Source organism: Mesoplodon densirostris, chromosome 9 (genome assembly GCF_025265405.1).
Source record: "Mesoplodon densirostris isolate mMesDen1 chromosome 9, mMesDen1 primary haplotype, whole genome shotgun sequence".
Taxonomy (NCBI): domain Eukaryota; kingdom Metazoa; phylum Chordata; class Mammalia; order Artiodactyla; family Ziphiidae; genus Mesoplodon; species Mesoplodon densirostris.
The window spans coordinates 46,536,379-46,548,943 of NC_082669.1; the positions used below are offsets into that span (position 1 = coordinate 46,536,379).

A 12,565-nucleotide genomic window follows, 5' to 3' on the forward strand; every position below is an offset into this window, starting at 1 on the left:
GAATTGTTCTTGAGAATTAGCAGTTATTATTTGGACAGTCTTGATTTTTGTCAAGAGGGTTAGAGAGGAACATTTAGAGAACAAAGTCATGTGTAAGAGGGTGTAGGGGAGACATAGCTGTGGGCGATAAAGGCACACAAGGGCCACAGTGGGAAATTCTTACTCCTTAAGTGTTTCTTAGGAGACACAGACCTGTACGACCATTGTTTCCCTTTGATTATTGGTGACACCTGTTTTGAGTCAGCTGGGCTGTGTATGCTCCTTTGGAAGGTAGGAATAAAGTTTAAAATGTCACCATACCTAAGAAGACTCTGGATAGAGATAATACAGGTAAATGGAACACCTTTCATTCTGTTCAGCTCTCTTACTTCCTCCAACCCTCCCCCATGCACATACCAATGGAGTGTTTTCCTGAAAAACCTCTCAGTTCAATTTTTATTCTTCCCAGGACTAACTTTAGGCTTAAGCCTACTTTTTTCTTTCTTTTTTTGGTTGAGGCATGCAGGATCTTTTCATTACGGGGCGGTCTCTCTGTTGCCGTGCTCGGGTTTCTCTCTAGTTGTGGCATGCAGGTTTTCTCTCTCTCGTTGAGGTGCATGAGCTCAATAGTTGTGGCACACGGGCTTAGTTGCCCCACGACATGTGGGATCTTAGTTCCCCAACCAGGGACCGAAGCTGCGTCCCCTTCATTGGCAAGAAGATTCCTTACCACTGGACCACCAGGGAAGTCCCAAGCCTACTATTATTATTACAACATAACCTACCGAATAGCATTTTGGACCTCAAAAGAAAGGTGACTTTTATATGAAATGTTTGTGTCTTATTAAAGATGCTTTCTCTGCTGCTGTTAAAATTGACTTCAGTTTACATTAGCTGAGAAAGCAATGGAAGACTTTTAGCTAACATGCCTATGACTTATCATATTGGCTATAGGATCTAAACACCTCAGAAAAGTCGAAAAATTCAGAGAGAGATATCCAGCTATTTTTTAACTCAAAGTGATTAGTTTCACGTAGACTAGACATCTACAACCTAGACTAGGCTAATGGGCCTATACATCTTGCATTTTCTGCTCTATGAGACCATGTATTTAATCATAATCAGATAACGTGTCCTAATTTGATATCCAGAAGATAAGGTGACATTACTTATTAAGATTTAAGAGATTATCCGATTGAAATATGTATTAAATAAAGTATGAAATCAGAGGAGATGGTTAGCACAATTAAGTGTACTCCGGGTTACATCAATACGCTGGTAGCATTTGAGGGCTCAAGTTAAATCAGAAATTCAAAGTATCCATTACTGAGTATAGGCTAAATGTTTGGCTGTTTGAATTTTGTACTGCATCTAAAACTTAATTTGGCTGTCAAAAGAAATTCATTTTTTATGTAGGTATACTTAAATGATATAAGTGAAAGAACCGCAAAAATGTGAAGCACTAAAAATTGAGACTAGAAACACTTAGCGTAAAGTAATTTGAAAGCCCTTTAACATGATGGGAATGTGTGCTCTTCACCTCATGAAAGATGTTAATAATCTCTGCAAGAGTTGGTTCATGCTAGAACTGAGGACATTCAACAGGGGTTTATATCAATTACTTCCATCCATCTGTGATTAAAATAAAGTGAGCAGAAACAATTTTTATTTTTGCCATCTATCTGTTAAGATAGGGGAAATGACTGAATTATGTCAGTGATTATTGATCCACTCAGAAGTGTAAAAATACTTAGGCACGTGATTAAGTTCTTTATATAGCAATTGTTGATTTTTAAGCTGATCATGTTTGAACAAGTAGAATAGGAGACTTGACCAGGGGACCCATTAAGTTACATCAAATTGTGAGTTTCTGTGATTTTTTTTTTTTAATGCCAGGAAGGAATACAATTACTTCTGTTCCATACAACAAACCAACATTTAGACACCTTTTCTGTATCAGACTCAGAAAGTAAAAAAGGACAGGGGAATTCAGAGTCAGCCTAACTCCCTGGCAATTGTGCAATAAGCACTCAATGTCTCCTAAGGCCCTTTGTTCAAAATGAAACATTCCATTTCTGATTGCTGCATTGCTCACTGCTACAATTGCTTCCATCAGGCAATGACTGTGCTGCTTATGTTTAAATTTCTTCTTTGGAAAATGTTTGTGAAATTTCTTTAGTCTCTGTGGCCCACGGTCACCCTCTTCTTTCAACTACACAGCAGTTAATTGAGGGTCTGTGACAGCACAGCTCATGAAAGGTGGCTCTGAAGCCATCCTTGTTGGAATTACTCATGAGTTCCACTTTTTGTATTTCCTTTTGCGGTTTAAAATGATACTGAGTGAGACTGCAGTCTTGCGCTGATTATCTGCTCAGTGTGTTTGGATAACTTTAGCAAGCACATAATCTTTAACATCTCTCTTTTTCAGATATTTGAGAAAACGGGATGTTATTTTTTAATTCATCATGGGTTCTGGGGAATTGTTCCAGGGAACAGTTACTGACATAGTGAAGCATCTGTAGGATGCAGAGAAGTCTTCTGATAATATTCAAGCTTGTTGAGCTGAAGAGTTATCGAGAAGTCTGATAGCCAGACCCTGATTGTGGTTTCTAGGTTTACTGTTGCATATTCAAGCTTGATTTTTAAAAATAAATTGAATAATAATTGAACGATTGCGTTTTCCTGTTTAATTCATTTGGTAATAAGGGTAAATGCTAGAGTGCTATAGAGATCTTTTCACTCTCCTCATTAACAGCCAAAGTTTTCTTTTGAAGGAGTGTTAAAAGGAAGTTACTGGAAGTATTGCCACCATCGTACCCACTCCATGTTGAAAATGGTACCTTGGTGGTTTTTTTTTAACATCTTTATTGGAGTATAATTGCTTTACAATGGTGTGTTAGTTTCTGCTGTATAACAAAGTGAATCAGCTATATGTATACATATATCCGCATATCTCCTCCCTCTTGCGTCTCCCTTCCACCCTCCCTATCCCGCCCCTCTAGGTGGTCACAAAGCACTGAGCTTATCTCCCTGTGCTATGCGGCTGCTTCCCACTAGCTATCGGTTTTACGTTTGGTACCTTGGCTTTTAGTGGCGCTGGATATAGTGGTGATTGATGGGTCATATGTGAGGGCTGAACGGACTTTCTTAGTTGTTGGATGGTCTAACCTATCCTGGAAATTATTTATATTATCTGTTAATTTTAAGTTTCAATCTTTTGTTTTGTTTTGTTTTGTTTTGTTTTTTGCGGTACGCGGGCCTCTCACTGTTGTGGCCTCTCCTGTTGCGGAGCACAGGCTCCGGACGTGCAGGCTCAGCGGCCATGGCTCATGGGCCCAGCCGCTTCGCGGCACGTGGGATCTTCCCGGACCGGGGCACGAACCCATGTCCCCTGCATCAGCAGGCGGACTCGCAACGACTGCGCCACCAGGGAAGCCCAAGTTTCAATCTTTTAAAAAATTTTTATCATGATAGGAACACAACATGGGATCTATCTTCTTATCAAATTTTTACACGTTCAATCCAGTACCTTTAACTGTAGGAACAGTGCTGTACAACAGATTTCTGTATCTTATTCCTTCATCTTGCACAACTTGTCTGCATCTCCCAGGCATATGAGTATGTCCCATTTCCCTCAACTTTATAATGAATGTGATATTGAAACAGCTCTAAGAATAAATTTGATTGTTTTAAAATGTCTACTGATACCCATGGTGCTGAGAATTAACTGGCATCATAAAAGTCAAACTCTGCTTATGGTATTAAAAAAACATCTTTCTCTCCCCAAAGACTTCCACTGTGTTGTCTTGAAGTTTGTTGCAGGTATTTTACTTTCTAGGTGTCTCCTGGTGAGCCTCTAGAAAAGTATCACTTACAAATGCGTAAGTGTTCAGAAATTGTTGTTCCGTTTCAGGAGATACTAATAATTTATTTTCACATCCCCTCCAGTTTTGCAGGCTGTTCAGTTGTCATGTCTATTAAAGATTCACTGATGTCCATTGTTAGCTTTTTTTTTTTTTTTGCGGTACGCGGGCCTCTCACTGTTGTGGCCTCTCCCATTGCGGAGCACACGCTCCAGATGCACAGGCTCAGCGGCCATGGCTCACGGGCCCAGCCGCTCCACGGCATGTGGGATCTTCCCAGACCGGGGCATGAACTCGTGTCCCCTGCATCGGCAGGCGGACTCTCAACCACTGCGCCACCAGGGAAGCCCCATTGTTAGCTTTTCAAAAGACATTTTATTTAGAAATTATTGCTTTCACTTCTTATTGCCATCTGCCCATTTTGCTATTGCTTAGAACATTTACATTAAAAAGAAGTTTATCTTTGGAACTTTAAGATGTACCTGTCACGGTGACTCTGTTTTGACATATAGTCACGTCCCTGTGACATTACATCTCTCTGCTCTTAAAAAATTATACTGATATATGTGACTAAATTACATTGTATCTTCATTCAGGAAGTAGAAATTAGTGAGAGAGAAAATAGCAAGGATCAGTATTTTTAAAAGAGAAAGAAAAAAACCCTAGGGAAAGGTTTTTGCTAATGAAGTAGAGAGAGACAGAATGATCTCTTTGCAAAGCATTCTGTTTTAGTATATTACACGTAGCAACAACTTGGAATTCTGTGAACATGAAGGAAAACTCTAACCCTATTTAAAAATGCTCTCAGGGTTACTTAGGTATGCATGGCAGCTGCAATTTCTTCTCAGATGAAGCAAAAGTGGAAATTAATGCGAAGGTGACTTTAGCTGGGGTCATAGAAGCAGGCCACCCTGTTCTGGATAAGGCTGCAGCTAGCCAGGGTAGTGGTGAGGTAGGGGATACAGATATGTTGAGGAAGGAGGTTTTGCTGAAGCTCTGTTGAAGAATTCTCTCTCTTTGCCAGAAAAGTTGCTCCTCCAAAGCCACATTATAAAACGCTCGGAGATTGTGCACTAAACAACAAAAGTGGATATTCTGCTTTAAAGATTTTTGTCTGTGGACTCATATACATGGTGACCTTCTTATTTTTAGCATCTGATTACTGTTCTTTAAATGAATGCTTAATTCCCCAGTGTAGTATTGGCTCCAATTTTATTCTGATGCTGCTTCAGGCAATAAAAATTTTTTGCAGTTCAGCTTACTAATTGGTATACTGTTTCCTCTGCTGTACACACTGTGCCATTTGTTCACTCTTTTATTCAGTGTCATGCAGGATATCTATTTTCCTTTGGTTTATCATAACCTCAAAAACACCTTTACAAAGAGATCACGAAGCCGCTCTTGATCTATAGATTTTATCTGAAAAGAAAAAATAAGAAGGAAAAAACAGACAGCATACCTCAGAATGCGAAGCATGCCTCATTTTGGTGAATTGCAGCCTGTTCATTACTGTTGTAAATACATTCCCTTATTTCCATTTAATTTTGTATCTAAAACAGTAGTGACAAAGAATTCTATTGTGATGCTTCAGAATGATCACTGAAGGCCTGGTTTAAAAAGCAAACCAGGACATAGGATATGCAGATCATGATAGCTTTTGTGTCTTTACTTATGTTTTTGATTTGGATGTGTTTTAGAGTGTTTGGAAGTAATTAATGAATTAACTAATTTTTATGAGATACGTTGATAAGTTTATACTTAACACTACAATGTAATTCTGTTTTGGTGGCAGGTGGCCCGGCGTTGGGGCATTCAGAAAAACAGGCCAGCTATGAACTATGATAAACTTAGCCGTTCACTCCGCTATTATTATGAGAAAGGAATCATGCAAAAGGTGAGCAGCTAATACAGCATTAAAATTCATTGAAATGTTGCACATTCATCTGCATGTCATACTTTAAAGCCACATATCATTACACTGCTGAAGCAAGGTTTTCACCCACTTTAACATATGCTTAGCTGTTTGTTTTGTTATTACAAGCCTTTCTGTTTATAAATTCATGGGCATTATAGACAAATGTGTAATAATATCATATACAAAGTAGTAGACTTTCTGGAAGTCCCCACTTTCCTGTGTTTGGTAGAAAAAATGTTGTTTTAGTACTAATATGGCAAGCATATATCCCCAGAAGTTGTTGATATTTTGCTACATTCTCCACAAGTATATAATTTTGAATACTAACTGAATTATTACCTTTTCCCTCTTGTTCTGCTTCTTAAAACATTCAGAACATTGCTTGTTCTCATTCTGAAAAACATTTTTTCTTGGCTGATTTCATTACTTGACAGCTTAACATCTTAAACCATTGATTAAAAATAAGTATTTGATCTTATTTCATTGGTATAATGAAGTTAAATTTATTTTATTTCAAATGAGTGTCTCTTAATATTTCCAGGTAGCTTTTTTAAAAGGTGTGAGATAAAACAAATGAATTACACCTAGAACAAAATATAAAATTTTTGAAGAAGGTAATGAATAAATGAATAAATAAAGATAAAACATTTGGGTATTTGTTATTGCTACATCCTTCAGCTTTGCATGCATATTTGATCTAATAGTCTTGACTGTGAACAACGTTTAGGATTTATTCATCGTGAATATTACATTATAGTTTTATTATGCGTCCTTTGTTCATTTGAGAGGACACAGACGTATATTACAGATTGTGGCATAGTTTTATGTCACCATGGTTCTGCCCAGAAAAACTAGACCAGTTGGTCCATGAAACTTACTAGAAGACAGGGAAACAGCATCATTGAGTTTTCTAGACCAAAGGGAATCTGTGCTCTGGAGTTGGCCAGCCTGGAAGTTAGAACTTCAGAGATCCTTAAAAGATAAGGCTGAATTAGGTTCTTAATTGCTTCCTATTTCCCTGAATCTCACCTTCAAAATGTAAAACCAGTTACTACCTGCTCTGTCTTCTCCATCTCAACCCTGGAGTCTTTTTTAATTCCTCCCTTTGTCTCATCCACCACTCCCATTTGCAGCCAACCCCTTTCACATACATCCCATCCTTTTCATTTTCATCACCATCTTCCTAATTGGGCACATCAAGTGGGCTGGCACAGTAGGTGCTCTGCAGGTCCCCTGGGCAGCGTTACACCAAATGCAGTCATGACTTTGGTTTGCATGCTACATTCTCATTAGATCACCTTTTTGAACAGATTCTTCTGCTACTAAGCAGTGGTATCCTTACCTCGTGAAGCTGCTGCGATTATTAAATGAAATAATGTACTTGAGACACTTGCATTGTACCTGGTGGTAGCTGTGAATGCATCTCACACCCTGAAACCAAGGCATATTTAGCTTGTGTGTCTTGACCAGTAAGTCTCTTACTAAATGGAGGAGTCACAGAGAGCTAAAAAGTATCATAAAATGTCTAATCATATCTCAGGTTTTAGACACAGTGTTTGAGGGGGCATCTGCGGGATGACATGTCTGGTCTTAAATATTCTCAAAGGTGTTCAAACTTATGCTTATTACTGATAACACCACTTCCATGTTCCTATTTATTTATCCAGTTATCACATATCCTATTTATTTACCTCTTTATTTAATAAATTAATAAGGCAAGATGCTATCAAATAGTCAAATGACAGCATAGATGTTGAAAAAACAAAGAAAAATGTTGTGGCTTCTCGCGTTTTTTCTATTAGGCTGTAATTGCCAAAGGAAACTATTAGCTACTATTTATTTGTCAGCTAATGTAGGAGAGCAAAATGTTGTACATCACAGGCCTTTTGGGGTATTGCATATGATATAAGGAAAACCAGGTCGTTTAAAGGTAAAAAATGCAAAAGTTGAAGTCTACTTATAACTAGCACAACAATCAAGACTTTGGACAATTTTTACAGACGTACATATACTTATTCATCCTTCCACATGTTGAGCCATTCTACTTGCTACTCTCTGACACACCTGTGACTCTCTCATTGCTTCACTCTTTTTAGAATGTCCTGCCATCTTATCTTTGCCTGTTAACATAATGGTTAAGTAAGTTCTAGTATAGTCATTCAGAGGAAAATTATGCAGTTCTTTAAAAAAAAAAAAAAACTCTGATGTAGAATTATATACTTTAATGTATGGGGAAAGTGTTTATCTGACCACGCTTGTTCATGAACTTAAAACTCTGTGTGTATGTGGTGTATGTAAAAGAAAATAAAATGGAAAGATTAGAGAATAAAATAAAACCCAAGTGGATCTAAACATCAAAGAAACCCTGATTATTTTAGTAGTTATGAAAGAAATAAGAAATGAAGTAATGATCATTATACCTTATAGACAGTACATGTATGAATTTCAAAATTTAGAAATGATGGGAAAAGTATATACAAACATTTAAGCATTGGTTATTTCTGGTTGATATAATCAGATTATTATGTCTTTTGGCTTAATCTGTAATTTAAAATTTTCTTCCAATATCCCTGTATTACTTCTGAAATTTTAAAAGTTAACACATAATTTAAATAGCTAGTCTTTCAAAATTCATGTTTTATCTATCTAAGCATTGCAATTTATACTGAATGTATAGCAGTGTATACTGAATGTATAGCATTTTCCATATTGTAACTGAATAACAGAAGCCGTTCTGTCCCTTGGTTGGTTATCAGCCCTTGTTCTAAACTTTGTGGCATTTAACATAGTCCAATAATTATAGCAGTAGCCCTAAATATGTTTACTGTAAGGAAAATAAAACAGTGAGTCAAGGCAGAGTCCTTAAGAGGTTTTATAATCTTGAGTGCATATTATACATTTTAATTCCCCACAGTGATTTATCGAATCATTTCTAATTATAACCAATAGCAACAGGTTGTACAAAAAAACTTCCAGTATCCTAAAGCAAATGCCTCCTTCTCAGCGGCTGCAGACAAAACAAAGCAGGTTATTAAATGCTCTGAGGTATGCAGGCCATTTATTTTATTTTTATTCTCAAAATGCTTTGAACAAAGAAAAACGGAAAGCGAGGATTTAGTATAGTTAAGCTTTGTTTCTGATATGGTCTATTTTTACTTTTATGGCAGTTTCACCATTTCACCTTTACGAACTTAATTTCCTTTTTATAAAGGACTAAAGTGAATAAATTTATGCCAGACTCCTCTGTTTGCCATGCCCTGTGCTACAGACTTCCATCTTACTCTTGCAACAGGCTTTCCAAGGAGCCATTCCTGACTCCATTTCACACAAAAAAAGGGGAAGTGGGGGCAGTTTAAGAAACATGTCCAAATTCATAAAAACTAAGTCTTGGCTGTTTTCAAGCCTAAGGATATTCAGAGTATTTGAATTCTCTAAATTGATTCCTCTTACAGGGTAAAAAAAATCCAGGGCAAAAAACATTCTAAATCTGAGTCCAGAACAGCAGTGCTCTTTGGTAGTTTTTTTTTTCTCTTCCCAAACATGCACAGATAGTTTATAAACTATGAACTCACCATACCCCCACATCACACAGCAAGTAGCAGAGGAGTTGAGTAATTTTCACCTTTCTAAAATTACTGAACTCTACATACACACAAAAAGTTACTGCCAAACTTAATACAAAGAACTGTATTCATCCACTCCCGCCCCGCCCAACCCCCGTGGGTTTTTGAGAAGCTCAGCATTGTCTATTAATGGCAGCGGGGGCAGGGCTGTATTTGTTCCACTCAATTGTTTATAATTTCCTAGAGAAGCATTACTCTTCAAAATTTAAGTTTGGGACATGTTATTTCCTACAAATTACGCCACTTCTCCTTTATTTCAGGCAGCTGTCACATTTCTTTTTTTCATTTCCTCCCTGTGCATTGTGTATTTTAAATTCCTTTCACTTTTTTACACCTCTTACTTCAATTTGACACTTTATATACATCCTTAACTTCTGTCTAAGGCATCTTGCTTTCATTTTTAAAAGTGATGTACCCAGGATAATGCTGCCCTCTTGATCCATCTTTCGTTTAAATAAGGCTATGTATCTTTTTTTTCAAGTGAGAATATACAGTGCAAAAAAATAAAAAATAAAGAAAAAAAACAGTTCACCCTGCAAATCAGTGAATCACTAGTCTAGTCTTATTAGGAACACGATACATTTTTCTTCTAAGGTTTGGAAGTTTAGTTTTTCTACAGTTTCAGAAATACAATGTTAAGAGGGAGACACTACACTTTAAAGGCCTGGTTATTTTATAAGTACTATAGATATTACCTTTACAAACAGAGGGGAAAAAATTGTAATGTGAAGATGCCTGCATGAAATCATTGATTTTTTTTTTCCCCAAATAGCAATGTAAGTTTACACTTACATGAAAACAAGCAAACTGCTAAGCTTTCTAGCTATATCTGGAATGAATGTAATTATTACTCAAGATCAACATTTTGCATTTCCCTCGATTGAACCATAGTTTATCCCACAAAGTGAGGATTTTTTTTCTATCTGTTAATAGTTAATTGCTTCTTCTTTTGTTATTCATCCTTTCTGGAGTATTAAATCATGTTTTTGTTTATTTCTTTCTCTGCCCTTCCAATCTGGGATGGTGAAGATGAGTTGTTGGTTTCTTTTAAGCTGAGATGTAGTTGACAGAACAACCTCACATTAGTTTCAGGTGTACAACACAACGATTGGATATTTGTATCTCTTGCGAAATACTCACCACACTAAGTCTAGTTACCATCCGGCACTGCACATAAGGATGGGATTTCTCTTCCATGTTTCCCTTAGGTGGCTGGAGAGAGATACGTCTACAAATTTGTATGTGATCCAGAAGCCCTCTTCTCCATGGCCTTTCCAGATAATCAGCGCCCACTGCTGAAGACAGACATGGAGCGTCATATCAACGAAGAGGACACGGTGCCTCTGTCGCACTTTGACGAGAGCATGGCCTATATGCCAGAAGGGGGCTGCTGCAACCCTCACCCCTATAACGAAGGCTACGTGTATTAACACAAGTGACAGTCAAGGGCCTCCTCGCGCCTCTCCTCTTTTGCAAGATGCAGAGAATCTCTGAATTCTCTTCAATCTTTGTCTGATTTTTGTTGTTTGTATTTTATTTTTAAATAATAATACACAAAAAGGGGCTTTTCCTGTTGCATTATTCTATGGTCTGCCATGGACTGTGCACTTTATTTGAGGGTGGGTGGGAGTAATCTAAACATTTATTCTGTGTAACAGGAAGGTAATGGGTGAATGGGAGCGGGGGATTAGGGGATTACTTTTTACTTAGGCTTGGGATGGGGTCCTACAGGTTTTAAGTATGATGAAGCTCTATCATGTTGATTTGATTTCATAACAACCTAGAAAATGTTCATTTCCTCTGGGTGTCTATAGTACACAGTTAATTCACATTGTGTAAATATCCACTTGGAGACTATTTGCCTTGGGCATTTTCCCCTATCATTTCTGAGTCTCTGCAAGGTGTACAAAAAAAAAAAAAAAACTACTGTAAAAGGCAGTTTAATTGTTAGAAATGACTGTTTTTGCACCTCTTGTAAAAAGGTATCTAGAGATTGCATTTGCTGCTTTTTGTTTTGTTTTGCTTTATATATGACTCATAGAGGGTAACCATAAAATGGGTAATTCTCTCTGAAGTTGAGTAATCACCATGACTGTAAATGAGGGGCACAATTTTGGACTCTGGCTCCAAACTGAGTCACAGGCCAGTAGCAGTATACGTATCTGGTGCCACCTTGCTCTTTAGATACAAATCATACTGTTGTTAAAGTATTTTGAAGCTCATTTCAGTTAAATAATGATATTTTTCATGGTCCTTTGAGATCTTCATTTAAATGTTAAATCTGGGATCACAATGAAGCAAAAAATATCTGTCTCCTTTCGCTTCCTTCAGTACATAAAAATATTATTTAATCAATAAGAATTAACTGTACTAAATCATATAATATGCTGTTCTAGATACAGCAAGCACTCCTTAAGAAAAATATCCAATACACTAAATAGGTACTATAGTAATTTTTAGACATGGTACCCATTGATATGCATTTAAACCTTTTACTGCTGTGTTATGTTGAAACATATATAAATATTAGATAATGCTAATGCTTCTGCTGCTGTCTTTTCTGTAATATTCTCTTTCATGCTGAATTTACTATGACCATTTATAAGCAATGCAGTTAACTACAGATAGTATTTCAGGACAAAATAGATGACTCGAACCATTTATTGCTTAAAAAATAGCTTATGCCATGGTATGCTATAAGCAGCTTTTATGCACATTGACAAAATGAAGAGTAAGCTTCAGCTTGCTAAGGGAAACTGTGGAAAATTTTGTAACTTTTGGTGAAATGGAAAATTATTTACAAACTGTCAAAGAATATGAGGAAGTTGCTGTATGACATAGTGCTGGCACTGGTACTATCCATCATCTTGTTTTGGACACTCGTGTAAATGTGATTGGATTGTTTGAAAGAAGATTTAAAGATTTAAAGTTTCAAAGGTTTTTGTTTTGGTTTTGTTTTGCATTTGGAGAAAATACTGAAAGCAGGGTATAACAAAACCATAAGTAAATGGTGTTACAGTATCTCTGAAGAGCTTGCTAAAGTGATTCAAGCAAGAAACACGAATTTTGTTCACTCCATCAATATCCCAGAAGAACAAAAATTTTTAAAGAGTCAGTAGCAAAATTTTTTAAAAAGTCCTAAACACAAAGCCAAAATCGACTTATAAAAGCTTTTCATAATGAAC

General features: G+C 36.9%; 1 protein-coding gene across 5 annotated transcripts in view; it reads left to right on the top strand.

The window, feature by feature from the left end:
- ETV1 (ETS variant transcription factor 1) overlaps window positions 1–12,316 on the top strand; it is a 95,392-nt gene extending 83,076 nt beyond the window's left edge. For all 5 annotated transcript variants that reach the window (XM_060108210.1, XM_060108208.1, XM_060108209.1 and 2 more), the window contains 2 exons: window positions 5,635–5,736; window positions 10,589–12,316. In XM_060108210.1, coding sequence (XP_059964193.1) covers window positions 5,635–5,736; window positions 10,589–10,810 — 324 coding nt within the window. In that variant the 3' untranslated portion in view covers window positions 10,811–12,316. The remainder of the gene's footprint in view (window positions 1–5,634; window positions 5,737–10,588) is intronic.
- The last annotated feature ends 249 nt before the right edge of the window (window positions 12,317–12,565 follow it).